The sequence below is a fragment of the Egretta garzetta genome, unplaced genomic scaffold (genome assembly GCF_000687185.1).
Source record: "Egretta garzetta isolate BGI_Z169 unplaced genomic scaffold, ASM68718v1 scaffold728, whole genome shotgun sequence".
NCBI lineage: Eukaryota > Metazoa > Chordata > Aves > Pelecaniformes > Ardeidae > Egretta > Egretta garzetta.
In genome coordinates, this window is record NW_009260504.1 from 127336 (window position 1) to 154605 (window position 27270).

General features: G+C 44.3%; 2 protein-coding genes across 3 annotated transcripts in view; one reads left to right on the plus strand and one right to left on the minus strand.

The window, feature by feature from the left end:
* On the minus strand, nucleotides 1–23784 carry ACLY (ATP citrate lyase). Of its 2 annotated transcripts, XM_009644546.2 has the most exons (29): nucleotides 23743–23784; nucleotides 22649–22818; nucleotides 20903–21025; nucleotides 19318–19380; nucleotides 18420–18610; nucleotides 17382–17461; nucleotides 16740–16870; nucleotides 14741–14859; nucleotides 14131–14267; nucleotides 13638–13699; nucleotides 13345–13462; nucleotides 13033–13187; nucleotides 12530–12620; nucleotides 11312–11341; nucleotides 9410–9551; nucleotides 7403–7571; nucleotides 6812–6916; nucleotides 6361–6557; nucleotides 5705–5786; nucleotides 5258–5368; nucleotides 4600–4727; nucleotides 4312–4405; nucleotides 3883–4037; nucleotides 2964–3114; nucleotides 2268–2411; nucleotides 1935–2048; nucleotides 1320–1402; nucleotides 998–1074; nucleotides 1–833 (listed from the first exon to the last, which is right to left on the minus strand). In XM_009644546.2, the coding sequence occupies exons 2-29, from the start codon at nucleotides 22805–22807 to the stop codon at nucleotides 739–741; spliced, it is 3306 nt and encodes a 1101-aa protein (XP_009642841.1). In that variant the 5' UTR covers nucleotides 22808–22818; nucleotides 23743–23784; the 3' UTR covers nucleotides 1–738. The 2 variants fall into 2 exon arrangements, with proteins under 2 accessions (XP_009642841.1, XP_009642842.1); XM_009644547.2 differs by lacking the exon at nucleotides 11312–11341 and having other exon boundaries at nucleotides 23743–23783.
* TTC25 (tetratricopeptide repeat domain 25) overlaps nucleotides 23473–27270 on the plus strand; it is a 23006-nt gene continuing 19208 nt past the window's right edge. Inside the window, 1 exon segment of the mRNA XM_035900114.1 lies at nucleotides 23473–23499. Coding sequence (XP_035756007.1) covers nucleotides 23473–23499 — 27 coding nt within the window.

Genomic DNA, 27270 nt, shown 5'->3' on the forward strand with positions numbered 1-27270 from the left:
GAGTTAGGTTACAATACACAGACAAGTAGGACACTGAAATTATTATTGAGATTATTTTTTGCATCTGCAGATAACATGAGTGACATTCCATATACCAGCAATCTAACAGTAAATGAGAAGGTTTTTTTGCATAAATACAGACACTGGAATACATGTAGTTTCACAGTTTTAACAGCAGTATGTTACAACTTTACACTTTAAATTACTACACCAGAGTTTGAGTAACATTGGTTATACATCAGCAGTAGTCCCACTATTCAGGATACAATCAGACTGAAGATGAGAACACACAGTAAACAAATTGAAAAACAACCAACAAAAAGAGCCCAAGTCATGGCTGATGGGAATGATGGGTACTTTCCCCTCTATCAGGAAAAGTTACAGCTTGTTACCAGACTAAAGGATCTTCCGCAAGTGCAGTAAGACCGCGCCTATGAGCAAAACTCCCCTCCCCAAACCCTTAAAATCTTTTCTGGAAACAAAACGAAACAAGAGTAGAAAAAATAAAAGTGTGAGAGACAGTATTAAATACAGCATGTAACATACGGAATATCACAAGTTTTGGTTTTTATTAGAGTAAGCTTCTATTCTTGTAAAACAGCTGCTTTGCACAGTTTGACCAGGCAGCTCAATGTCTATGTACCAATGGCCTTTATACAGCAAAGTCCCATTTGTGGCTGTCCTCTGTGCAGGCTTCTGTCTTCTTGAAGTGACATTCCGAGGCAATACTACAGGTTCTCACATAGTCATGTGCTCTGGTAAAACATAGGATATGTCATCCCACGGGTGACGGTACAGGCCTTGCTTCAATCTCTTCTGATCCAGGTAGTGTCCTGCAACAAAAGTGGTTGATGTTACAAAATTTCTGCTCCTCTGCCTAGCCTTTCCTTGCCTTGAAGGAACTTGGGTTCCTGCATTCTTACAACTAGCATTTTAGACTTGTCTCATGTTCACGGTGGCAGGGCACCCCCTAGTAGGAGGGAAGAGGCAGACTTACCAATGAATCCCATACTCCTGCCTAGTACAAAGATGCCATTAAGAGCTCCTATATCAATATACTCATCTGCTTCTTCCCTGCAAGAGAAAAGAAATAGTTCGTCCTAGTGATATATTTAAGGACTCAATCTCAGAAAGGCTGTGAGTCTGCTCTAGTGCCAGTAGCAACACCAAATTCACGTGAAGGCTTCCTTCCCCCAAGTCCAGGCTACATTTCCTTCACAATATCCTTTTGAAATCCTGGCCCCACATGAGCTGGCAGTGCAGCTCCCATCATTTTTATAGAACCATAACCCAAGAGAAACAGCCCACTACCTACTTACCGTGTGAACGAGCCACAATTCCTGAGTACGTCAACAAAGGCAACTCCAATAAAGCCATCTACATTCAGGATAAGATTTGGTTTCTGCAGCAAAGGAAAGTACACCCCAATAAAGATGTTAACAGTGGCAAGTGATGTTCACCTGGCAGCTTCCATCCCCAAGGGTAATTTGAGGGCTGCCCATAATTGTGAGCACACAAGCCTAGCGATAGAGAAGGCTGTTCAGCAACTTGAGCAAGAGCCATGCTTAATGCAAATGATGGAAAAACAGCCCCAAACAATGGGCCTGCATTTGGTTCAAGCCACAGTGATTTATCTGCCACAGCCCATCACATGTGCTAGCTCTGCCTCAGTTTCAAAGAATACAGCAGCTCCAGATAGACTGTGGACAACACAGATAATGGGGTTTGGTTTGTTCAGCATTTTCCCAGTGTCCAACAAATGTCTTCAGCCTTACCAAATGGTAGTTGTACTTGGCCCGAAGTCTACCGTAGAAAAACAAAACCCCAGCAACAATTCATGAAGCATTGCAATTAAAATACAGTATTATCCCCACGTCACTCGTCCCCCAGTAAGAAAAAGTGCTCAAGGGCAGAAAAATACTAGCACATTTCACCTTGGAAGTCGTAATTTTTTCTACTTCAAGTGCATAGTCCAACAGTGGGGTGGCAGGGAAATGCTGCTTCACGTAGTCTTTGAGAATCTGAACTCTCATGTCTGGGTTATTTATCTGCAAGTTAAGAACACATTACAGTCACTGATGTTGCCTCTTGCTTTGGTACTTGCCATAAGCTTTACTATTTGTAGGCTTAGGATTTAAGTCCTGAGAATTTGGTCAATAGCTGCCTCTGAAAGTTGCTAGTTTTCTTTCCTTCATTTTTTTTTTTCCCCCTCTCCCCCGTCCCTCTCAAAAGACCAAACCAACCTCTAGTTTGGACACTTTTCTTACCGATTTGACTCTGTGTCCAATGCCCATGATCAGTTTCCCTTCTTTCTTCATCTTGTTCACAAATTCCATAGGGATAATTCCACTGTCAAAGGCTTTGCTGAACATTTTAGCTGCAGCATCCAGTGCTCCACCAAACCGGTCACCCTGGGTACAATATGCAAATGGAGTTATAGCAAAGGACTCCACAGTTAACGTGCAAAACAAGCCCAAGATTATCTTCTCCATCTGCCCTGCTTATCAATGTGGCATTCATGAAATTAAGTCAGGTAGGCACCCGAGATAAAGCATCTGTTTATAACTCAACACAAGTGTCAATATGTAGCCAACGCATCTCCACTAGAGACTGAGGGGGGAAAGGTAATCTAAAGTCCATTTTATTCACATTTTTACTTGTCAGTGTTGGAAGAGATTAGGCAACCATATAGGGACAATGCTGACAGCAGTTTGGCCTCTACAAAGTATTTCTAGACTCAAACGAGAGACATCAAAATAGCCTTTCTTACTAGAAAAATGGACTCATTTTAAACCTAGAGCATCAAGCTATTAGAGTTGAATTCAACAGAAATTCAAAGTGCAAGTGAACAGACACGACCTGTCCACAGCTCTGCAGCCAATCTACATCTGAAGTTAATAGTAATAAAACCTGGACAGAGTAATGGGTAGCAAATCTAAACCTTCTGGAGATTAAGTACTTACAATAGTAAGAAGGCCTGAAGTGAGACTCGAGACAAGATCTTTTCCAGCTCTTGCACAGACAATGGTGTTGTGGGCTCCAGAAACAGCAGGCCCATGATCTGCTGTTACCATCAAACACATCTCAATGAACTGGCAGGCATACTTTGGTAACCTGAGCAGGGAAAAGACTGAAGTCATTTATTGTAAAGAAAACACCAAGACACTTGGTGTTACACTGGCCAGTGACTTTTGTTTTAGGTGTACACTTGAAAAGTAGCACAGAGAAAGGGAGCTGTAGGGTCACAATACCCATGAGTGCATCCTAATATCTTTCTCAGAAATCAGATTTTTATTCAGTTTCCACAGGAGCTGTTTAGCTCAGAGCTGAGGATCAGTTTTGTAGGCAGAGTTTGTGCACACTCAGCTGACTGATCAGTAAGCTTTGTGGGTCCCTTGAGGGGAGCCACGAGGCCATGCTACAGCTCTGTTCATCTTGTTCTGCTGAGCCAGAGATTCCAGCTAGTGCCAAGAGTGCCACACTAATGAAAGCATGACCAGATGAAGGCAGCAAACTTCTGCCATTCAGAAGGTTCCCTGTAGGCTGGTTAGCAAATGTTTGTAAACTCCCCAATCTCTCCAGAGTTGAGCTGACAATTAGAATAAGCAAGGAGTCAGAGAGTGTGAAACAGGCCTAGAACAGAGAAATTTCCTCAATGCACCATGAAACTTGTGGAACACTTCATCCCAAGGCTAAAACATACTGTATGAAGCCTTGAAATGCTGATGTGGTCTGAGGAAGGGATATAGAGATGGCATTTCCAATGAATCTATGTTCACAGAGGGATCCTGGAGTTACTTTTGTGCTTAAAAAAGCCTACTAATAAACAAGGAAAACTACAAGCCAAAGAATTTGGGAGCTTTCACAAAAAAGCTGCCTCACCTCCTTTGAAACCAGAGCAGGCCCAGAACCCCTCCAATCCCCATCTCTTCTTTGAAGACCTCAGTGATTGGCATCCCAGCATAAATCAGTTCCTGACCTCTCTCATCACAAATGCTTGTCATAAAGGAAGCCGGTTTGCGGATCAGACCCAGCTCCTGAAATTGCAGCATAAAAATGGAATTTTAAACATTCCATACTAGAAGCAAGGGACAATAGGAGGCAGAGTGGTCAAAACCCAGTGCCTTAAGCTTGCCCTCAGAGCAGCTTCCACAGCGTAGAACCAGCGTAGCCAGTGAGCTCACAGGTAACACTGTAAAATGCGAGATAAGACCCTAAAGGCCCCATTATCACCATAAACATCCAGAATCACAGCCAACATCCTGTCTAGTTTCTAAGGAACCAAAAAGCAGGTAAAACAGCACAGCTCACCCTTGCCCAGGAGTAATCCATTGGCACAGTTGGAGGAGGCACTTCTTCAGCTGGTTCAATCACTCTTTTGGCCACAAGATCCTGGTAGACAGACCTAGGGAGAAAATCCATGTATTAAGTTAAGTCCTTTTAAGAGGTAAAAGTGAGGGAATCTTAATCTAGACTTTGAAAACCCAGAACCAATAGAAGTTGCTTTCCTTAAGCAGGAATATATTCCTTTATCAGGCAAGAATCAGTGCCCTAACACTTTTTGTCCCCTGCTGAAGGCGCCCTGTTAACGTGACTTACTGAATGACCTCTCCCAGCTCGTCAAAACTCCGGGGAACAAACACACCAGCTTCCTTCAAGGCTTGATTCTTTGCAACAGCAGTTTCAGAAGCTTGGTTGGCACAAGCTCCTGCGTGGCCAAACTGCACCTAGAAACAAGAGAAGAGACAGCGGTAAGGAATACAAGCTGTTTACCTGCAGAGAGTAAAACAGAATGAAGAACTGACTAAGAAACTGGTGATAGAGGAATACCAGCGACTGCACATCTGCCTTCTTTGGGCCAACAACTCTTGGTTGCAACTGCAGTCAGTACTGCAACATGCAGGGCATTTTCTGATCTGGAATCACTCCAGGTTGTTCCACTGACATTCTGCCTCCCTAAATTCCCCCACTCTCCAGAGTGCATCATTCCCACTCCACAAGCAGGTGGTTATTAGAATCTGTTGCATTCCCTGGGATCTTTGGGCTCCCTTTACAAATATGCAGAATCCCTTGGAAATCGCCAGTGGCAGACTACAGAAGCACAAAAAGCTTTTACCATTTATATTTATTAACTTCTGCATGTTAAATTGCTATTGGTGATTCTGGAAAGTTTAGGCACTGTGAGAGAAGTTTGGTTTTTTCTTCCCGTCGTGTATATATACTTACTTCATGCATTTGCCCCCATTTTTACACATACCTCTGAAGAGAACATGGTGGCACAAGTACCAATACACCAACACACCACCGGCTTGGTGATACGACCTTCTTTAATGCCCCTGCAGATCTTATACTCTTCTGTGCCTCCAATCTGCAGAGAGAGAAAGAGCCGAGCTGGTTCAAAACTTCGCACTTTTGTAGAAACCAGCTCCGAGGTGCATGGAAACATTACTTGGATTTTTTTCCCCTCCTTTTTCATTGAGTAACAGCTGAAGTCTCAGAACAAAGCCTCCTTATTTGACTTTTTTAAGTAGATGAGACTATGCTTGTCTGCGGAACACACTCAATTTCTTTTGCTTAAAGAAGCGTGAAATAAAAATTCAGACATTCAAGAACAGTATGAATAGCTGCCACTTATCTGTAGCTGTTATTTAGCATCCTTGCAGTCAGGGTATTTCTCAGATAGGAGTAAACTGGTCTCACTCACCTCTCCCAGTACTACAATCATTTTCACTCCTGGAGTATCCTCATAACGCAAGACATGATCCATAAAAGTTGAACCAGGGTATCTGGGTAGAATACAGGGAAAATGATAGAAGTTAAATTCGTTTCATAAACTTTTCTGCAAGAAGAAAAGTTAACAGCCAACCTGCCCTTCTTCCTCAAAGTTACTAAACAACTCTTCCATAATTTGTAGCAGAGGGAAGGGCCAAATTATAAAATGATTGGAGATTATTCAGAAGTTGTCTTGGATCTTGGAGCAGCCGTGTTGCTAAGTGAAAGTAACTTCCTAATTTATGCTTAACTTCTGAGGTAGGGATGTTTATAGGTAATAATGTAATAATTGCTGACGCTGTTGCAATGAAAGAAAAAGGGCTGAAGTTGTTATGAGCAGTAGATCTAATGTTTCTTTCCAGTTTTATTTGCTGATAGCAATCCCTTAAATTATGAGTTGCCTGATGCCACAGGGAGAATTATGGTATGAAGTCCTTGCTAAACTGTGCTTAGGGACATGGTTTAGTGGTGGGATGGAATTGTTAGGTTAACGGTTGGACTTGATGATCTTAAAAGGTCTTTTCCAATCTAAATGATTCTATGACTTAAAAAAACCCCAGCATCTTTGCTGAAGATGCAGACTCCTACCTGTCTCCTCCAATGGCCACCCCTTCATAGACCCCGTCAGTGGTTCGGGAAATGATGTTGTTGAGCTCATTGGACATGCCTCCGGACCGTGAAACATAAGCCACGCTGCCAGGCCGGTACAGTTTTGATGCCAAGATATTATCCAGCATGCCTCCTGTGTTGCCTATTTTGAAGCAACCTGGTTTGATCCCACCAACCTACAAGAAAATAAGAGAAAGATGTAAAGCCCTTTAAAATGTACATGAAACTTCGGAACATTTCTGTAAGACAGCCTTGTCAGTATTTATACAAACAACTGAAGACAGTAACATGACCTTAAAATGAGAAGCTAACATGCACTTTACATGACTGAAGACAAAATGGATTGTAGGGTATACTTTATCCTTTGGAGAAAGGCGATCTGAAGATTAAGGCAGATGGACAAAAGGAGAAAAAGGTTATGAGTTCTTACAGTTGCAGGCCCAATGATAGTGACTCCTTTTTTATCAGCTGTCTTGATCAGTTTTCGAGTCAGGGCCTCTGGAATGCCCTCGGCAATAATGGCAATGGTGCGGATCTGCATCAAGATAAAGAAAATCATTAGTACCCCCCAGTATCACCACCCTAACGAAATCTGCAGGACAGAGAAGGCAAACAGCTGCTCGAAGGGCATGAAGGAGGCCATGCCGTGCCACTCTCATACAAGAAGGCCCAGTGCATGGATCTGCAGTCTACTGTCATCTTCACAGCTGTCTCAATGCGCTCTTCAGAGAGTTTTTTTTCTCCCCCTTGCACATTAGAGCAGCACTGCATTTTGACCAACCCAAAGTAATGACTCCTAACAAAGAGGTGCCGAGTTCCTCTTACACAAATTGCAAGTCCAGCATTAGAATTTGCTATGCAACTCCAGTATCCTCCTTAGAGTCTACAAGGAGTTAGAATGGAGGTATTTATCTACCAAGTTGGAAGACCAAACAGACTTGCTAATGCCATCACAGTTTAAGAAACCCTGCTGCCAAAATCTTCCTTCTTTTCTTGGGCTTCTCCTAGATACCTCACTCACCTGTGGATAATTCATGGTTTCAACAGTGCTGTCATAAGCAGAGCGCAGAGATGCAAAGTTGATGAGAACATCCACCTCTGGGTGCTTCCTCATGGCATCTGACATGTTCTTGTAGACTGGGATCAGGATTTCTTTGTGGCCCCAATAGAACTTCTGCCTGTGGTCACCACTATGAAGGAGAAGATGAAAGAGCCCTGACTCTTAAGGCTACTGGAAAGACAAAGGGATACAGCGCATGCAGACAGAGGAGTTTACAAACCCTGATTCTCAGACACCAAGACTGACTGTGAGACTCACTAGCAAGTGAGCGTACATGGGGAGGGACCATACTAACAGCAGAAGGTTCTTCAGAGTATAGAACAGAGCAGCATATGGAAGGAGACGGGCTAATGGGGACAGAGGCATCCAGCAAGATGAATAAGCTCTCCCACAGTGAAGTTACCAGAGCCTCAATTCTACTCCAAGCTGGAAGACAGAATGAGGCACAGAAAGAGTAATGAATGAGATGCATGCAAAGCTGCATTACTGGGCTGGAACAAATACCAGACTGGGGGAACAGCCAGGCCAGCCATGCGAGGGCCAGTCAGCTTTCCAATTCTGCTACAGTGAGACTCTACCCACCCTGCCCCACACACGCTGAGGGAGATGCACCTAGGGAAGTTTCACTCTAGGTGTTGTCTTCTGTATACGGTAGATGCTCCAACTGGAACTTCATTGAAGTCTAATACTGCTCAATCGTTTAATAAGAGTCTAGAGCTACTGGCTGTGTTCCCATCCTGGTATGTTTGTAATAGAACATTGCAGGTTTTGCCAGCCTGGCTTCCTCCAAAAGGTCAAGCAGAATCAAATAATTACAGGTAGCCTTAAAGTTTTCATCCCCAGTGCTTTTTCTTCATTAAATGACCGCAACACTGCAAGGGGTTGCCACTCATCTATAGATGTGACTATGCCTGCGCTCAGTTTTAGCACCCTGAGGTTTGCACTTGCTGAGAAGGTATTACAGAGCTGCAATTATCATCAGAGCTGCAGACTAACAGCACAAGGTACTTAATTGTCAAGAGGCAAAATTCTCTGCAGGACAGGGGTTGATTAGACATCAGCTATCCTGGATGTCTGTAAAAAACCACAGAAATGAAAAAAATCTCCTGCCTTTTTCTGTGCTCCTATCTCGCCGTCTCAGCAGCAGGCCAGATGGCCACTCCTTTCCTTCTCCCTACTTGCCCTGTTTAACAGGGAGACACCCTCCCCACACTCCTGAGGTACAGTAACAAAACAGCTTATGCACAGCTGTGCTCTGGAGCTTCCTCCTGAGGGCAATTTGAAACACCCAATAGCCTCTCTCACCCCCATTAACTGTGGGGATAAGGTAAAAGAGGGTGAATACCACAAGATAACTCCATCTCAATGAAGGATCTGCACAATTCCTGCCTGCTAAGAAACTACTCCACTACAGGGAAGAGTGTGAACAGGATTTTATATTCTTTTTTAAGTTTTGTTCAGTTACGTGACAGACTGCTTTAGTCTATTAGCAGCACTGCTCCGATTCTGGCTAACATTTGGAGAAAATTCCAGCTGCTGCAGGCACAAACAAGATGTCTCAGACAAGCACGCAGCAAACAGGAGATGAGTAGAAGTCTCACATAGCTTTATTGCCTCTGCTAAGCCAGCAGGCTGTTAAAGAAAGCCCAACTAGTCATGCATGCCTTACTCGTGGAGTGAAGGAACAGAATTTGGACACCCTTTGAAAAGCATGAAGTGGGACTTAAATTATGTAGCTAACATTAAGCTGTTTCAACACAGCAGCCCAAAAATCAATGGTTGAGGGCAACGGGAAGCAGTCTGCAAAGCCAACCTGATGGTGGAAGGGAGCATAGGAAAAGGTGTTGAAGCAGAGATGTAGCTAGGGCAAAGCTACCCTAAAGAGCAGCAGAGACTGGAAGAGGAGGAAGCTAACAGAAGAATTTGAGGGAAGCAGTCAGAAAAATAATGCAGTCAGAGGCTACTTACGTGAATGGATAAACCATGGCAGCTACTGAAGGTTCATCCCGGGAGCAAATATAATCAAAATCCAGCATTCCTTGCACAGCCCGTGTCTGCATCCCCCAAATGATAGCTTTGGTGTGACGGCTGAACAGGGTTGTAGCTTTACCTGCTCAGAGAGAGGAGAAAAAAAAAAAACCAAAACACATTCAAAATGTGCATCTGTGCAAGACAAGAGCTGCAACTTTGCCAAGTGTCTGCTGACAGTCTCCCAGATGAGCATATTCCCCTCCCGCCAAACTGAACCCAACAGGTGAACTGCAGGATGTAGTAGCCACACTGTCCAAATTAAGGAAGAAACTGTAGATGAAGCAGCATCCCCCTTCCCAGGATTCTGAATGCAATAGCCAGGTTTTGGGTTTCACAAAATGGGCAAGTGCTTAATCACGGGGTGGGGGGGGGAGGTGGTGTAGGAGAGGAGATAAGTGAAAACTGCCTCTTCCTCTTCTCCCATGGGCCGTTCATGTTCCTCCCAGACAGTTTTCTTTTGAAAAGCTGAAAAGGAACAGAAATTTCAATTTTCTTTATTTATTTGCATATGGCCTACAGTCTGGAAGCATCACAGGAGGTTTGCCTCCTATGGTTGTCAGGGCATCGCAGCAGGATGATAGGAAATAAAAAGAAAGGCAGGAAATTGAGGGGACAAAGAAAGCAAAGGAGCTCTACATACTCAGGTTTTGTTTTCAGGCTTTTTTGATGATCAAAATCCAACACAAACCTGATGGCTCCAAGAATTTATGTATGGCCCAAAACTTGGCTTCAGGAGACAGAGTCACAGGAAAGGCAACAGTTGAGCTAGTGAGGATGGACTGTTTGCTTAAAGGATATTTACACCACTTGTCACAGCAAAACATTGAGTTCCTCCCTTTGAGTCCAGGCAGAGTTCATGTTAAAACTCTGAGCTGATCCAACTGCTAATGCCAACTCAGTCTACCACTAGTTTCTTTTTGGCTTTGCAAAGGGAAACAGCATTAGGGATTAAACAGGATACTGTTTTTCTGGCTTTAAGAAGTAATCAGTCACTGTTCTCCAACCCTACATGTTCACAGTTTCGATGCACTGCCACAGGACTTGTTATTAGGAAACTGCCTACCCTGAAAAATTCCCTGTATCTTGCAGGTGCCTGCAAGGAGGTAACGTTAGTATTCATAGAAACAGGAAAATGCAGGCCCAGAAAGGTGATGCTATTTGTCTGAGACCACACAAGGAAAAACCTGAGGTGTCCCCTTCTACTGTCCTTCCTCCTATAACAGGGGAGATGGCTTGAAACTCTACCTTGCCCCCGATTCAGCAGTTTATTCTCATCCAGCACAGAGCTCAAGGAGCGCTTAAAGTCCCCACAACTTCACTGAGCACAAGCTGTAATGGTTTGCTGAACTGATAAGGCAAAAAGAACATTTAGTTCATTCGGTGACTTCTCTATGCCCTTCAAGGCTCATAAGCACAGCACCTGCACTGTTTTGTTTGCCTTTGAAACAAAATGCCAGTTATTGGGCATGGTTAGCGATTCCTTCTCTTTGAGAGCAAAGAGAACAGAGCTTTTCACAATATGCCTAGGCCTGTTTTTCTCTATAATTTTGGGGGGGGGGGGGGGAGGGAGGCAGGAGGGGGAGGAAGAAAAATTAAAGTTTGAGACCTGTCCCTCTCTCTCCCAGAAATAGTAAGTTTTTGTGCAGAGGAGTATGTGATCTATACTTGACAAAAACAGATGAAAAGTTCAGTGATAGCTAAATATGCCGGGCAGGAGGGAAGGGAAGGACCAGACAACACTGCAAACTTTTGGAGAGAAAAAACAGCAACAAAACCAAGAACTAAAAAAGTCAGCTGCCAGCAAGGCCAGGCACATTCAGCTAGTCACACGTGTCCTACCTGAACCAGGTCTTGAAGCTGGGATTGAATCTGTTAAAGAGAGAATCACTCATGCAACAATATGACAGAGTTGGCTGCTGTCATCCCAACAGCAGGGTGCTGCAGCTTCCCTCCTCCCCACAGCACTCAGGCCTTTTGGGTTTTGCTTTTGTTAAAAAAAAAAACAAAACCAAACAAACGGACTGGAACACTCTCCACTGTGCTTCCTCTCCAGATATCTGGACATCAAATTTTGCATTTTGCCATCTAGAAACTTTTTTTGCTTATCCCAGCACAAACACGTTTCAGGTTCAGGTGGCAGCTCCTTGCACTGCAAACTCCATGGCATACGTATCTTCAACGTCTCTTTGAAGCATTGCTCATGCAAAATTCAGTGCACAATGATCAAGAGAGCAGTAGTGGGTTTTGTGATGCCTTTCACCGGAATTGGATCTGAATCTTGCTGTCATCATGTCACATTGTTGTAAACAAGGCCAGTATCTCCTCACATTCAAGGGAGGAGGATCAGGACGTTATCAGATTCTGTCCTTGCCCAATTCTGCTGTTGTTTTACCCCCACACAACATGCTCTTACCCAATAAGGCTTCCAACAAATACAAGCAAAAGGCTGCCAAAGCTCTTGCGTATCACCATGCTAGAGAAGCTTCCTACAGACTTCAGTAAAACCAAAACCAACCCCCAAAACTAAAAAACAAGAAAAAACACCCCAACAAAACCACACACCACACCGTAACCTCTGACACTGAACGGGAGGAGTACCTCGCAACAAAAAAACTGTAGCGTTCATCCAGGAAGCAGTGTATACCAGGAAGGACTTTCTGAATACCTACACAGTTCCAGCAGCATCCCATGGGAACACCCCCCTCCGCCCCAGGCACCGAGTTGGAAAGCAGGCCTCAGTTCAGCAACCACAGCACAGATACTCTAACCTGTCGTCCACTGGCCTCACATAAGGGGACATGGGAAAGCTCGAGTTCTCAAATTGTGCTGTTCCCTTCAAAGGAACATCCCAGATCAAGGCAACTCTGACTCACCTTGTGTACGAGCCAATAGCACAAGTGACAACATTCTAAAAACACTTAACTAAATTCAAAACAGATAGACAGGTACCACAAAATTGCTTCCCTTTATGTACAGAAAAAAGCATTAGTCTAGCGTGCATTCTGTCTTTTGGAGCAGAAGAGAACTGCTAGCAATCATTTCCAATGCTGGACTTACCAAGAGGTGCTGTTGGTTTTGCCTTCTTGGCTGGAGCAATATCATCTGGTTTGGACTCTGAGAAGGAAGCCGTTCTGCTTGGTGCTGGAGTCTGAAAGATTCAGAAGCCAAGTCAGTAAGGGACAGCGTGCCAGATAAGGCCTGGAGCATGTAGGAGGAGATGGCCACCTTGGCTACGCTAGTCTACAAAGAAAACTAAAGAAAGTTAATTTTGAGATAGGACCATTTCAGTCGAGTGAGGGAAAACTCCTAAATGCTCAAGTTTCCAGTAGATGCAAGAGTCACATTGTTGGTTTTGAGGCGTCACATTTTCTGCACAAGCACAGTGGACACTGGCAGGGCCCCTCCTGATAAACCATGCATGCAGCGTTACTTCAGTTTTCCTAGAGCTTTGTACAAATATAGTGGTGGCCAAGATCCATTTCTGACCTGTTTAGGCAGGGGAAGCTGCCTTCAGGAGGCTCCTCGGAAGGGTTCCCTTCCATGGAGGGGAAGGAACTCACCGAGGGGCTGCCGCTGGCATTGAGAAGGAAGTTGGCAGTGTGGGCTGCAGCAGGCGGTTGGTTGGGGATAGGCCGATGGCCGAGTGCCATGCCCACAATCGCAGTCATGTGAGTCTCCGTGCCAAAAACATGGATGGGGATCCCAGTGGTCTTCCCTGTGTATGCATACAAGAACAGTCAGCCTTGGGGGGAAAAAAGGAACAAGATGAGCTTCTGCCAAAGTGAAGCATTTAACCTTGAAAAGGCTCAGCAGAAAGCAGGCAGAAGAAACAAGATGCAAGAACAAAACTTAAGGAAGTAGTTGGCCCTTACCAACTTCTCCCATGACACGTAATCCTTCCTGGTAGTTCGGGCCTCCTCTTCGTACAAAGATCCTCACCTCATGCTCCTTCAGAGGGCCTTGGTAATCCTTAATCGCTCTCACAATGCCCTAAAAGAAACATGCAGGACAGGTGAACTGGACAGCCTGATGTTTACCCTGTCCCATCATCTCAGGAACTCCTGGAAGAGACACACTGTCAGCCTCAGCACAGCACTGAACTGGGGAAAATGGCTGGGGGTTAACGACTGTGGGCATTTGCTGATACTTCTGAATAGTCACTTACTTTAAAAGTGGCTGCTACATTGGTGAAGTTAGCAATGCTGCCTCCAATGATCAGGATTTTACCTGAGGGAAGAAACATGTGTAAATAAAACTGTTTTAAGAACGCAGTGTACTGTAAGATAACAAAGCGGTTTAGGACATAAAGCAAAACAACACGCTGCAGCTCAGACTAGCCTGAAGTTTGCAGTAAGTTGTGTTTAGCAGAACCTGGAAGATAAGGGCTTGGTATGAAGCAATATTTTTCCGAAGAAGAATCTCTCAAGCCACATTTGCTCTTTGCTACATGGAAAACCACAAGTCCTGTCTCTGAAGCACGAGCTGACAGAAATACTATTTCTATTACTATACTATTACTATTTCACTCAGAAGGCAGCGGTACATTAAAAGCTCTGCCAGGGAGATCTAAGCACAGTACCAGCCCAGATTTGTTCATTTTTTTTCCCCATATGCTGCTTCACAGCTAAGCATCTTTGAAACTGCAGCAACTCCCTTACCTTCAGGGTGCTTCTCTCGTGTCATGAGGGAGAGAATAGTTTTAGCATAGTCATAGGTCTGTTGCTCACTTGGGGCTCCTGAGTATTCCCCATAGTTAGCCAGCTCATTCACACCCCCCAGGTCACAAATGGTGTCACTGTAAAAAAAACCCAGTTATTTAAAAGATCAGTTATAATTTGAGTCACTATAAAAGTCTTAATAAAGCATCGCAAATTCCTGGGAAAGTAGGACTTGTAACAGAGAGATCATGCCATCTGCTGAAAACAAAGCTGCTCTCCTCTTGGTGCCACTCATCATCTTGTTACACTTCTAGATACGATGAGAACTCAGTGACTACCACAGCAATGATACCATCATAAAGAGCTTTCAACCAGCTTGTTTCTTTCCAAGTAAAAAGAAACCATGTCTTAACCTCCCAGAATTAAATTATCTCTAAGGGACACCACGTTCCACATCTTGGTAAGAAATCTGCACAGCATCTTCATTCTGAAGAGGTCCCAAGCAGGGGAAAGATCGCTTTAGAAGAGTCTCCTTTCCAGAGGCTGCATCAGTTAATTTTCTTCCAGCACTGCAAATCCACCCCCTCTCTGGAAACCTTGTTCCCGTTACCTGTAAACCACGGAGGCGCCGCCACCAGCCACCATGGTCCAGATCCTGCCTTTGGGGTTGAGAATAGTAAGCTTCAAGCTGGCTCCGCTCTTCGCATCCAGATCAGCAATGTAGGCCTCCTGCAAACAGAGCAGCACACAATTTAAACTTCCTTCTGCATCCTCCTTTTCCAAACCAGAGGGTTCGTAGTGCTGGATCCATTTGGACATGAAAAGCTCCCACACCTCCTGTCAACTACAACTGAGGGGAGAGCAGAACTACAAACGCCATTTTTGTAAGGGACAGAGACCCAGCTTCATCCCTCAGGGGCCAGGACTGATTTGTGTTAGGCATTCTCCAAGACAGAACACAGAAATTGGACTGGATAGAGACAGCTTAAGCCATTCTCTCTGTAACAAATTCAAAGGGGAACAACCTGAACATACACTCAAATTTTGATTCTTTTTTGGAAAAAAAAAAAAATCATACCCTCCAAAGCATATGTTGGTTTTATAAGGCCTGCTGCCTTGTCTCTTGCTTGTCCCAGGTGAAGTGATGACTGATTATATAAATAAATTTGATATTACTTAATTTGTAGAGTGCAGATCCAGAAACAGATTTTTCCTGTTTGCCCATGAAAAACATCAGATATGCAGCCAACTGTTGGTTGCATTTCACTAAGCTGTACTACACCGGCCTTTCCATGAATGGTGCCTTTTCCTCCGCTGCACAGCCAGCCCTGGGAAGCTCCCAGGTTTCCTGGTTCTGCATACGACAGTCGCAGAATCAAAGGGCTCTGAACTGAAAAGTCTTGTTCTGACCTTGCCTGCAGACTGAGACCAGAGGAAGTTTAAAATCAACGCATCCATGGCTACACACTCTGGCTGTGCTGCAGCCAAGAATGTAATCACCAGGAGCGCTGTGATTTGGCTCAACACGGTGTTCCTGTATCACAGCATGCTTGCCTGTTGTGAAGCACTTCACTGGTAGTTCATTAAAATTCTCAAAGGCACTGCCATAATAACCTTCACAGTGACTTGCAGAGGGGATGATTCAGAGACACAAAAACTGAACTAATCCTTTTAAGACCAAATTGAGTTAAGTGTTGGCATCCAGCAAGCTACATGGAGAGAAATAGCTAAATGGAATTCCTGGCTGTGTTACAAGAACCTTCCCCGACTGAAGCACAATTATAATTATTAAAATGAAAAAGTCGGGACAGAAATGCTTTTGGAGACAGCAGAACAGTCACCTGAAATAAGTAACAGAACCATTAAGGACAGAGCTCTACTTCCAACAGTTTCTGAAGCTGCTGCGTGGCTATGTATGAAACAGGGTTTATGCAACCAGTAGTACAAACCCAGGGAATCCTGAGAGAGAACAGGCATTTCTAACTTCAAAACAAGAAGTTTGCCTGCAGGGCTCTTCTTGGTCATCACTTCTCAGGAAAACAGCTGGACATCCTCACTTTTTACTTTGAAGTTTGGGAGATGGTGATTATTTTCTCTGCATTCACACTCGCACACAGATTTTGCACACAACTGCTACTCTACTCTCAGAAACAGTTACTGATACCCTGTGGGAGCATCAGCTGCTGTGAGGCTGTCAATAACCAGTGCTCCAGCAAAAAAATAATGATGCTGACAGGGCAGCAATGCAGGCAAGAACCATGTAAGGAAGACTGTACAAGTACAGAGCATCGGCACATAGCTGAATGAAGTTAAATATAAGCCTCCGTTTAAAAAAAGTCAATTCTGAATTAAAGAAAAGAGCTGAAACAACACCCAGGCAAAGATGGAAAGCAACTGCAGTTCAGTGATTACGAGAAGCCCTAGTACTACAGCAACCTGTACACAGGTTTGCATGAGCTCTTATCATGGATAGCAATGCCAGGTACTTGAAACACAGCAACAAAACCCACAAGAGAGGAAAACCTCAATGCCACGGACATACAAGGAACGAGAAATCAATTTTGTAGTCCACAACAGAGGGATCTGGGCCAGAATGGGTTGTTACTTGCCTCTGGGTAAGCTTCCCTGCCAAAGGGAGGGGGAAACTCCACATCCCCCCATTTCACTTTGCAGATATAATCAGCAGTCGCATCAATCTTTGCGGCCAAATCAAGGATGTAGACACCATCGTTAGTCACCACTGCATTTGGAAAAAAAAAATATTAGAATTGGCTCTGTTTTATACAGAGACATACATTACAGATTTACCCATAAAATTTGAGAGAGATCATTACAAAAGCTAGGTCACCTTTGTTCCCCTTCCTCCACATCGGTCATTTAATTGTATTTACCAAACCCAGAGAGTTCCCTTAAGAATTAACTAGTGGCCATGGTCATGGACCAGGTCCTGGCTCAGGTGCCGTTTTGTTCTCATCCAACAGAGCAATTTTTATGTTCTTCAGTTCTGACTTAACACCCCTTTCAATGGACTTTTTCATTTTCACCAGGGAATTAGGTAACAGAGAACACCTGCAAGCAGTCCTTGTTTTGCATTCATTCAACTAATAGCTCCAGGACACATCACAGCCACTTTTGTACTCCCTTTGCACATGCCACCTAGTATTGTCGCAAACTACATAAACCAGAGAAGGATAAAGTACACATTTCAGTATTCTAGAACAGAAAGTCCCGCTCCCAAAAATATCTGTTACCTAACGGATTGATCTCGAGGTATGTGAAATACAGATCTTCATAAAGGTTGAACAGGCCACAGATGAAGCTAGCCAAGACACTGTAAAAAAAAAATTTAACACAATTTCATTAAGCAGCCAAACATAAAGCAGAGTCTGCTCTGCTTCATTTGTATTAGTGACAATCTGCAAATCTACTCTGTATCAATTTCTTTCATTCTCATTCATCTTGTCTGGAAGAAGCCTAGGTGATGACTCAAGGAAAGGAAGACCTTGATGACTCATCTTAATTACACTCCAGCAAACTCTGCTGGGAACACAGTTGCTCTCAACTGTCATATAGATGTTCAGTCTGGTTCATCTCACCGAGAGACAGAAATGCATTCTTGTCTCTCACTGTTAGATACGCATCTTTGTCAGGACTAAGCTTCGTTAGCTGGGATGGGGAAGAGGCTGCAATAAACTATTATTACTGACAGGCTTCTTCAGCCTTTCAGTGCTGAACAATGCCATCGGCGATTACGTTATGTTTGGAAAAATCATGACTCATATTAAGATAACTAGCTATAGGCATCTAATTAAAGGAGATGCAGAAGCAGCTTTGAGATCTACAGATAAGCTTGCAGTAAGCATAGGAATAGCAAGAGAATACAGTCTTAGACAAGGCCAGAATAAGGGAGAATACATTTCTGAATTAGCAATCAGGTTCACCTCTTACCACCATTTCTACTAAATGAAAGAAACTCTTCTATGCTGTCACAAAGGATCAAAATTCAACACATGCCTCCAGCATCTCAAAGGTCAAGATTTCAGTAGACCGAGAAGTGCTCCTGTCAAGTGAAGGCTCAAAGGACTATGAACGCTGGTTTTAAGTTTTACAAGAGGCTCAGATAAGGTCAAAGAACTTGGATTTAGGATGCCTGGCATATTCTTGAGAGCAGCAAGAAGGGTAGGAGAGCAGGCTTTAGGGTGAAACAGAATGAAGGGATGTTGCGCTGAAATAAAGGAGAGGAGCTTCTGGATGGCTGACCATGCCCAGAACTGGGCATCTGTACTTACTCCTTTTTATTTGCTGGTGCATGCTGCAGGAGATGTTTCTTTACATCCAATTCACTGAGCTTTTCATCCACTGCCACAAGCAACTTCTGAGCTTTGGCATCAACATCTCCCACATCCACACCCCCTTCGTGGTGGAAGAGTACGTAGTCTCCCTCACGGGCAGCATATATGCACACATAGAACTCTTCCTCCTGTACAGACCCAGGCACAAATGTTAGCAAGTCACACCCAGAGAAGACCTTGAAGAAGAGGCTCTTGTGTCAGTGCTAGGGAAGGGGCAACTGAGCACACCACTGAGCTTTCCAAGGAGAAGCATCACTGAGGTGGCCCAGCCACCCCCCAACGTTGTACAGGCTGTGCTGGCCTGGGAGGGAGAGCAGCAGGGCCCAGAGTGCTTCACCCTGCTGAAACGTGCCAGGGCCAACGCTTTCCATTTCTGGAGAAAACTGCTCCCATCTGACACAACTGAAGTGCAAACCAGGGTCCTTTCTTGCATGCACTGAAAGCACCTCTATCTTGGGTAATTATACCCTTCCCGCAAACTATGGCAGAGTCCGAGTATTTCACCAGCACAAACTGAGATATCTCACATCAGCAGTTTGTTATCCACACTCAGGGGTACCAGATTCAAACAGCAATGAGCTGCCTTGAACAACTTGGTCCCTCTCAGGTGATCTGTAACCTCCTCCCAGCAGAGTAACAGCAACCAACGTGATTATTAACAGCTCTTTGTATGGACTAATGCTGCGCCCGCAGCTCTGACCACACTCATCGACACTGTCAGCTTAACAGCGCGTTCTCAAACTTATGCTTTCTCTGCTATTTTAATCCATCTAAGCCACGTGCAAGTCAAAAGAGATTTAAAAACACTTTTTAATGCTTTGTTTGGTACACTAACCTGTTTATGAGGGACGAAGGGTTCAATCAGAAAATTCTTTAGGATCCCTTTAGCATTAGCAATCTGTAGGCAGAAAACAAGACAAACACCAATAAATACCTGTCCAGCATCCACATTTATGACAGCGTAAGGCAAGCTTTGAGAATTAACCAACACTGCTCTAAAATCACTTCTTCCCAGGCACCTCTCCACTGTGTTTCCTGGGGAACCGTACACCTCTGTCCTCAGCACAGCATCAAGCTCTGTCACAACCAGATGCACTGCTGTACCACACCAGGATATTTGAACTTCATAGGTTACAGGAGTCAGTCACCTTCCCGTTTCCCAACAGGGCAGATGGCCATCAGAATTACACCAGAATGGCTCCTCTTCATCTCCTGTCCCACAGACAGCACCTTTATAGAGCACTGCTTAGCGTGGTGTAAAACGCAACTGCTTGAGCTGCTTCTTGGAGCTCTGAAAAGATCAGAAGTGAGGGAAGTCCTGAGCTAGACAGGGGCCTCTGCCCAGCACTCGCCCCTGGAATTGGTGTTAGTGAGCATGGAAGAGTAAGATCACTCATTAGCCTCTTCCTACAGGGACAGACAGCAAGGGCCCAGGAACTGTCCTGCACGGGTGCTTTCCTGCTATCCAAAACCAAGTTTCCTGGCTCAAGGGACACTCCCGCACAGGCCATGGGAGACACCCCCTGCTCCTGAGGACACTACTTCAGGAGCGAACACTGTTGGTCACAAGCCCTTGGCACAGTCCTTCCTTTAGATGTGGTGCTTGTATTGTGCTAAAGAAACAATTTCAACATCCCTGGTTTTCCTGATAGGCAGGCACACAAGATGCAGTTGCCTGCTGTTTCACAATGGCCTTCAGGCAAGCCTCGCTGGCTCAGCTGCGCAGCTTGGCACTGGAGCAAGCCCCAAATCAATCACAGGAGGGCCAAGGCATCAGTTTCCTTGAGGCAGAACCCTATCAGCTCCCAAAACACAGCAGCTGGGATGGCAGGCATTTCTTTATCATTAGCATTGCAGTATCATTCCCAGAAGAATAAATATTACAAGACAGCACTGAGTTAAAATATGGACTTGAAGTAACACTCAGTCATCAGCCAAAACACACTGGCTGGCTACAGTAAGAGGACAATTTTATGACAGCTTTTATACTCCTCTTGTTAAATCTGCCTTGCGTATTAAAGTGAAGCAGCTATGCCAACTAGACACAGCATTTGAGCTATCAACTGCTGACTGCCAAGTGGAAAGGATTTTCAAAATGGTACTAATCCCTGCTGAGCTCCCTCCACACAGGCCCGACGCAGCAGACTTGGACAGCGGATGGTAACAGGGAACACCGAGCTGTGCTCCCTACCAAGGTGTGTCATTGTCAGTGTTCATTTACCAGCAAGAAGTTCACACGGGGGACAGCTTCTCACTTGCTTTGGCATCAGCATAACATGCGTTTTAAACCACCGTAAGCAAGAGAAATACCTGTGCACCAGCTCCTCTCATGACAGTAGGCAGAAAAGGCAGAACAAAAAAAAAAAAAAACCAACAAAAAAACCCCAAACTTATGTTTTTATTGCTAAGGTGGCACTCACCGTGGTTTCTTGGCCCAGACGCTGTTTAAGCCAAACCTTCACCTGATCCAGAGTGAGGTTAATTCCAACCAGTCCGAGCTTCCCACGTCTCTTTATTAGCTGATCTGGCTTCACCACTAAACGCTACAACATTGTGCAAGAGGGATTAAAAGAAAGAAGCATTAGAAGGTGGCTCTGGTTGAGTGATTCTCTGCAGAGAGTGAAACAAAAACTTAAATAAGTTCTGTACAGCAAGTGTCCTTGCAGAAGTTCTTTAATCTCTTGGCAAATCCGTCTCCTGGTACAACATGCCTGCAGGTTTTTTTATGTTGTATTTTGGGAAGAGCTGCCTTATTTCTACTCAGAGATGAGCATACGTCAGGGACTGAGGTGACAGTTTGGTTTGGCTTTTTTGGATGAACTTTGATAACACTTTCAAAGCAGCTGTTCAGATGGGGTATATGTACTCACCTTCTGTAAAAAAAAAAAAAAAATCACACTGAAAAAGCATGCAGCATCCCGTCAGTTTTGCAAACTGTCTTTGTAAGATGCATCATGAAATCAGTATTTCTCTGTGAGCAGAGGCTCATAAGGAGAAATTATTAGAGACGTGATAAGCACACAGTCAGCTGCTTACAAAGAAAGCTCCTGCTGTCACGACATACGAGACTGGCTAGGGCTAGGCTCCTGCACGTTCCAGTCAACTGACAGTGGCTCTTTGTAAGATAGCTAAGGAAAGCTGTTCCTAGGTAAAACACTTATCTCTAGCTCACAAATATTGTTGTTTAGGTTTTTTTTCCTCAAAGGAGAAATGGGTGCCATTCTCCTGTACAGCTGACATGTCCTGGAACTTCAACAACTTACAATGCAGAGTCAGAACATAACATGCTGCAGTACAGAAGGCTGATCACTGTCTTTCTGCTGGATGCTGAAGCCCTTCCTAGCATTACAGTACTCCACGTTAAAGGATAGATAGCATCCTTGCTCCCTTCTGGCTGGCTGCAAGTCTTTTTTAGAAGCACTGCTGATATCTTCCAGCAATTCACTCATGCACTTGAGTATGCAACATTTAATTACTTAGCATAGGGCTTCTATCAGTCAGTCAAGGACTGCAAAATATTCATGCTCTACCAAACGATGACTTAATATAATTAACCACTGGAAAGGAGCCAGCTTGAACAACTAATAAAAAGAGCTCTGGATATGTTTTCTCTATGGCAAGTGCAGGGCTATGAAACACGAAGAGATACAAAAGTTCTCACATAGAAAAAGCAAAAAGTGAAGTTCTCCCCAACATTTTGCTTCGATGCAGGAAACCTAAGCAGCATCCTAACTGAACGTAAAAGCTAGCCACAGAGAAAGCACTCCATGATTTCAGCAAGTAAGGGTTTTAGAACAGGGACTGACATCAAGAGACTCTTGCTTTGCCTGAATTAGTCTTGTTTACCTTCTGCGTGGTTATTAGAAGCTCCTTGTTTGCAGATATCTCTGCTCATGTATTTCCCAGTCCTTAAATGAATTTTATAATCAGGCACCCTAGAAGGTGATGCAACAGCCTTGAAGCAAGGCTTGTTTCTTCACCAGTGCTGCAAATGAACGCTGCAGAGCAGCGGCAGCAGCAAGCGGACCTCCAGGAAAGCTCCGGAGCACAGGTCTTGCGCACAACCTGCCACAGCATGATGTGCCGTGCCCAACAGGGAGCAGCTTGGGTGGGCAGAGGTTTGTCCGGGGCTCAGCCACGAGAGGAAGACAAGTCGCTCTCCTTACCTCGCTCAGAAGCCAAGGGTGGTCCTGGGTGAGTCGTGCCCAGTCAGTGTCTGGGGTGACTCGGGCATACTTGAAACGGTTCTGGATGGCAGAGGATGTGCAGATAAACTTATACAAGAACTCCTTCCCCGTCTGCTCCGAGATGGCTTTGGCTGACATGGCTACCTAGTCTGAATTGGGGGGGGAAAAAAAAAGTAATCAGGAACAGAGTCCAGTTCTCTCAGAAAATTCCCCATCACCTAGCTAAATGCAAAACCAAGACAAATACAGAGTTGGGGCTGTGACTCTGCATTAAAAATAAGGCTATAAAACTCACCTGATAAGCAAGAACTATTCTGTGTTGCTTAAAACCTCTACCCTATTCCACTGCCTCGAACGCTATTTTGGTCCAGCCTTGCCGACAGGGAAAGGCGTAATCCTTTCAGCTTGTCCCAGCCACCGCTGTGCCTTTACCAAAACTTCCAGCTCTGAGCATCCCTCCCCCGTCTAGGGGAGTGCTCAGCTAAGGCAACTTGTCTGACAGCACCCCGGCTTTTTTTGTTGTGGGATCTGTGTAACACACCTACCATTCCTTCTAGTTCAGTACAAGGCACCAGGAGAGGAAAACCCTCCCTCCCACTTGTTTTCTTACGGCATGACGCACTTCCAGCCTCAGCTTGACTGCAGGCAAATTAGCAATCCCCCATACCTTTGTCTAAACGGAAAAGAAAATGCTGCCAGTATTATCAAACCCAGAACTCATTTACATCTTTTTTTTTTTTTTTTCCCCTGTTTGTCTTAGAACCTGGAAGGCTTGGAAGCAGCTTCACACCCTACAGAGTAAGATGTTCAAGACAACAAAGAAGATTAAGGTAAGAGTTTGGGTTTTTTTGAGAAAAATCATTAAAAAAATAATTCCTAATGTCATGTCTTTCCTGGAGATGGCTTTCTTCCCTTTTAAAGAGTGTATTCTAAACTGACTAAGTAAATAATTTCCAGTTTCAAGGCTGTAACTTTTCTTTCTGATATGCAGCAACAAAGTCATAGGTGTCAACGCGTGTTTATTTTTAGCTGCAGTAAACATTTATTTAAATGAATACTTCATCCCAGTGAACCTGTCTGCATGTGTCAAACATCAGAACTGAGTCTTGTGATCAGCCAGAGGTCAACAAGTGGTTTTGATTTTTCCAAGGGGTCAGACTGCTGACAGAGAAGCTCAAGCAGTGGCTCATGCTGCATTCTCAGCGACTTGCGGGTCATGTCACTGTTCCCCAAGCACAGCCAGCGTGGCAGGAAACACAAAAGCCCACCTAGGATGGTTTCTGGGAGAGCTGCAAAGCAGAAAAGCACCAACACAGAAAAGAGCTCAGAGTCCATCTGAGTATCTGGACAGTGAAGTATTTGAATGGCTCAGTACGACCAACTAACTGCCCATGCCATCACAAAACAGATGCCTCACTTAAGACCCACAGACAGAAACAGTTTTAAATTCTACAGTTACTTCTTGTGCTACCTTCTGGGTAATAACCATTAGTAATCAACTGGGTTATTCATCCTATAAGCGAGCACAGAACACGCCAGGGAATAATTAGCCATCATTAGAAATAAAGACCTTTTTCCCTAGAGCAGGAAGAAAGCGGTTTGGTGTCATCCCGTCCCACCCACCCCACCCCCAATATACAAAATATTTATTCTGCAGAAAATAGTAGGAGGCAGGCTGCATTTCTCTGTGTGCCTCTAGAACGAAGCAGGTTGGACTAACTAATCACTGTTACTGAAACTTGTTAACTAGGCTTAAAAACTGGCAGTCAAATTTGCTGCTAACGTCTTTTCAAATGCAATTCAAGTGTTAAAATAGAAAAGGAGAAGCTACAGAAAGGGCAAAAGTTGTTACAAAAACAGTGTTCCTGCTTTCAGAGAATTCTTGTTATGTAAAACTCCAGTAGGAGAGGTCATCTAGGGGGGTTGGACCAGATGACCTCTAAAGGTCCCTTCCAATCCAAAGCATCCTATGATTCTATGATTTCAGTGCAGCTTCCAATTAAATCCCGTTTCAAGACAGCATCAGGCAATGTTTCTGAAACACTCCATCTTACTTCATAGAATCAAAACCACATTCTTGTCACCATAAACGCTTGCACCTAATATTTAGTCTGCTAAAAATAACCCCACTTTCCATCCTCCCTCACAGTCCCCTTTAACGTAACAACCCACACAAATGCTACGCTGAGGCTGCTGTGTTAGCTTCATTTGCTCTTTAAGAGGCATTCCTAAAAATATGCAGTCTGCTCTTCAGAGATGCTGTGGGAATAAAGTTGTCTCAGAAAAACATTGAGAGCCATTGAATTACGTCAAGTCCTGGTTCTGCAGTAACTTTAGAAGCAGTCTAGAACTTCCATTGGGTGCTCCTAATTACAAAAGATGGAGTGACATTGAGTTGACGTAGTTATCTCAAGACAAGGATTTATACACAGCTCTCGGGGAACAAACAGCAGCAGCAGATACTGGAAGAGGAAGTAGAGTCAGTGAAGGGGAAGTGCCGGGTACCAGTGGATTAACCTCGAACATTTTTGGAGTTGGAAGGCTTAGTGCAGAACCTTCTTGAGTAGGCTGCAGTTCTGCCCATAATCTAAGCGTGGTCACAGAAGCTGGACAAACATTCATCTCTTCTTGGTATTAAACCACCACAGCTCTTTAGAAGGATTGGAATTTTGATTGGAAGGAAAGGGAGGTGAAGGAGGGGGCAAAGCATGTAACAGTCTTGAGTGGAAGCAACGTGCAACAGGTAAGCAGGAGCGGCCAGACACATCGTAACGGAGCGGGCAGATGACCCAGGTGTTGAACAGGCTGCAGGCACAGCTTCTTGTGCTTATGGAGCAACTGGGTAGTTGCTGTACAAAATCCTATCTATTGCCAATTACAATTCTCTGCCCGTCTTTGCCCTGCAAATGCCACAAACCTGTAGGGGTGTAACCTGTGCTGTAAACTGCATTCAAAATTCAGAGATTAGCAGAGTTGCTTTGACTGCTTAATCTTTATTAGCAAGGAAGCTGCAAGAGAGAACGGTTTAACTACTAGAAGCCAACTAGAGTTTGCTGCATCAGGCTAAGAAGAATCTCAAGTGGGTTTGCAGAACTGCTTTGCATCTATCCTCTGCTAATTGTGGATCAGTTTCACGGTATCCTTCTGAGACAGCTCTTTTCTTAATGATGAGGCACTGCCTGTGCATCAGTAAGCGCTGTCGAAAAGAATATGCCAGCTTCTATGATCAAAAGCTTACAGATTTATTTATATGGTCAGTCAGCCACAGGCTAGCTACAGAGGAAGACTTTCCAAAGCTGTAGAAGTGCCTGTATGTTGGGTTAGTAGTTGGCAGAGCTGTAAGAAAAAAAAACCCACCAAAAAGCAAAAAAAAAAAAAAAAAATAATAGGCCAACCTTATTCTGCAGCACACACAGACATACTCAATTCCCACAAACACCACTCTGCTACCTGCCTTCACAGCTGCGCACACACATGCTACAGTAAGCCATCTGTACTCTAGTGCTGAAAACTTTCCATTATGATTTTTGCTTTAAAGCAGTGCTCTTTCCGAGAGCAAATCCTGCTTCCCAAGTAACCTGCAGCTATTTATTTTGCCTGGTAGGAAGCTGGAATACCCTTGCTTGCAAAGCCCTTAGAATTCCATCAACTGCCTACTCTACAATATGCTAAAGGCCGGTCCCAGAGAAAAAGTGTCACATTTCCCTGCAGTAGAAGCAGATGGATGAAAGAGAATGGCAAGCATATTTCTCTTAATCTAAAAGAAAAAACCAAACAAAACGACCAACACCTAAGTATTTTTCATTTCTCCAAGGTGACACAGAGCCCCTGAACAATACTGCAGAGATCTTCGGTCCATATTGGACTGAATATTTGGGGATCTTATCAACACATACAAATATCTTAAGGGTGGAATCACGATGACAGAGCCAGAGTCTTCTCAGTGGTGCCCAGCACCAGGACAAGGGGCAATGGGCACAAACTGAAGCACAAGAGGTTCCAGTTGAACATGAGGAAGAACTACTTTACTTGGAGGGTGACCAAGCCGTGGGACAGGCTGCCCAGGGGGGCTGTGGAGTCTCCTCTGGAGATATTCAAACCCCACCTGGATGATGTCCTGTGCAACATGCTCTGGGTGAGCCTGCTTGAGCAGGGGGGTGGGACTGGGTGATCTCCCAAGGTCCCTTCCAACCCTTGCCATTTTGTGATATTTACTAATTAAAACAACCAAGCTGACACTAGTTATGCCAATGACCAAGGTGTAATTGTCTGCGACTGCAGGAAACTGGACCCAGGATATCCCTCAGGTCTTATTAAAACCAGTCCTGTAAAAAAAAAAAGTCAGTGGGAACAACAGTGATGTACATGGGCTTGCTTAAACCTGAGGGACACAAAATGGAGGGGCATTCCCGCAAGGCATGGCACTGTGACGTTGCTCATCTCAGAAACTTTACTGGCCTTCCTTATGTCACTACATTCTGCTGCTCCCCTAGTTTGTCTCCCAGTTTCATCACCTCATTTTTGCAATAACACTACTGGGGTAAAGAGAGAAAACCTAGAGGATTATTACAATAGCAATAGATTAAAAACAACAAAATCCG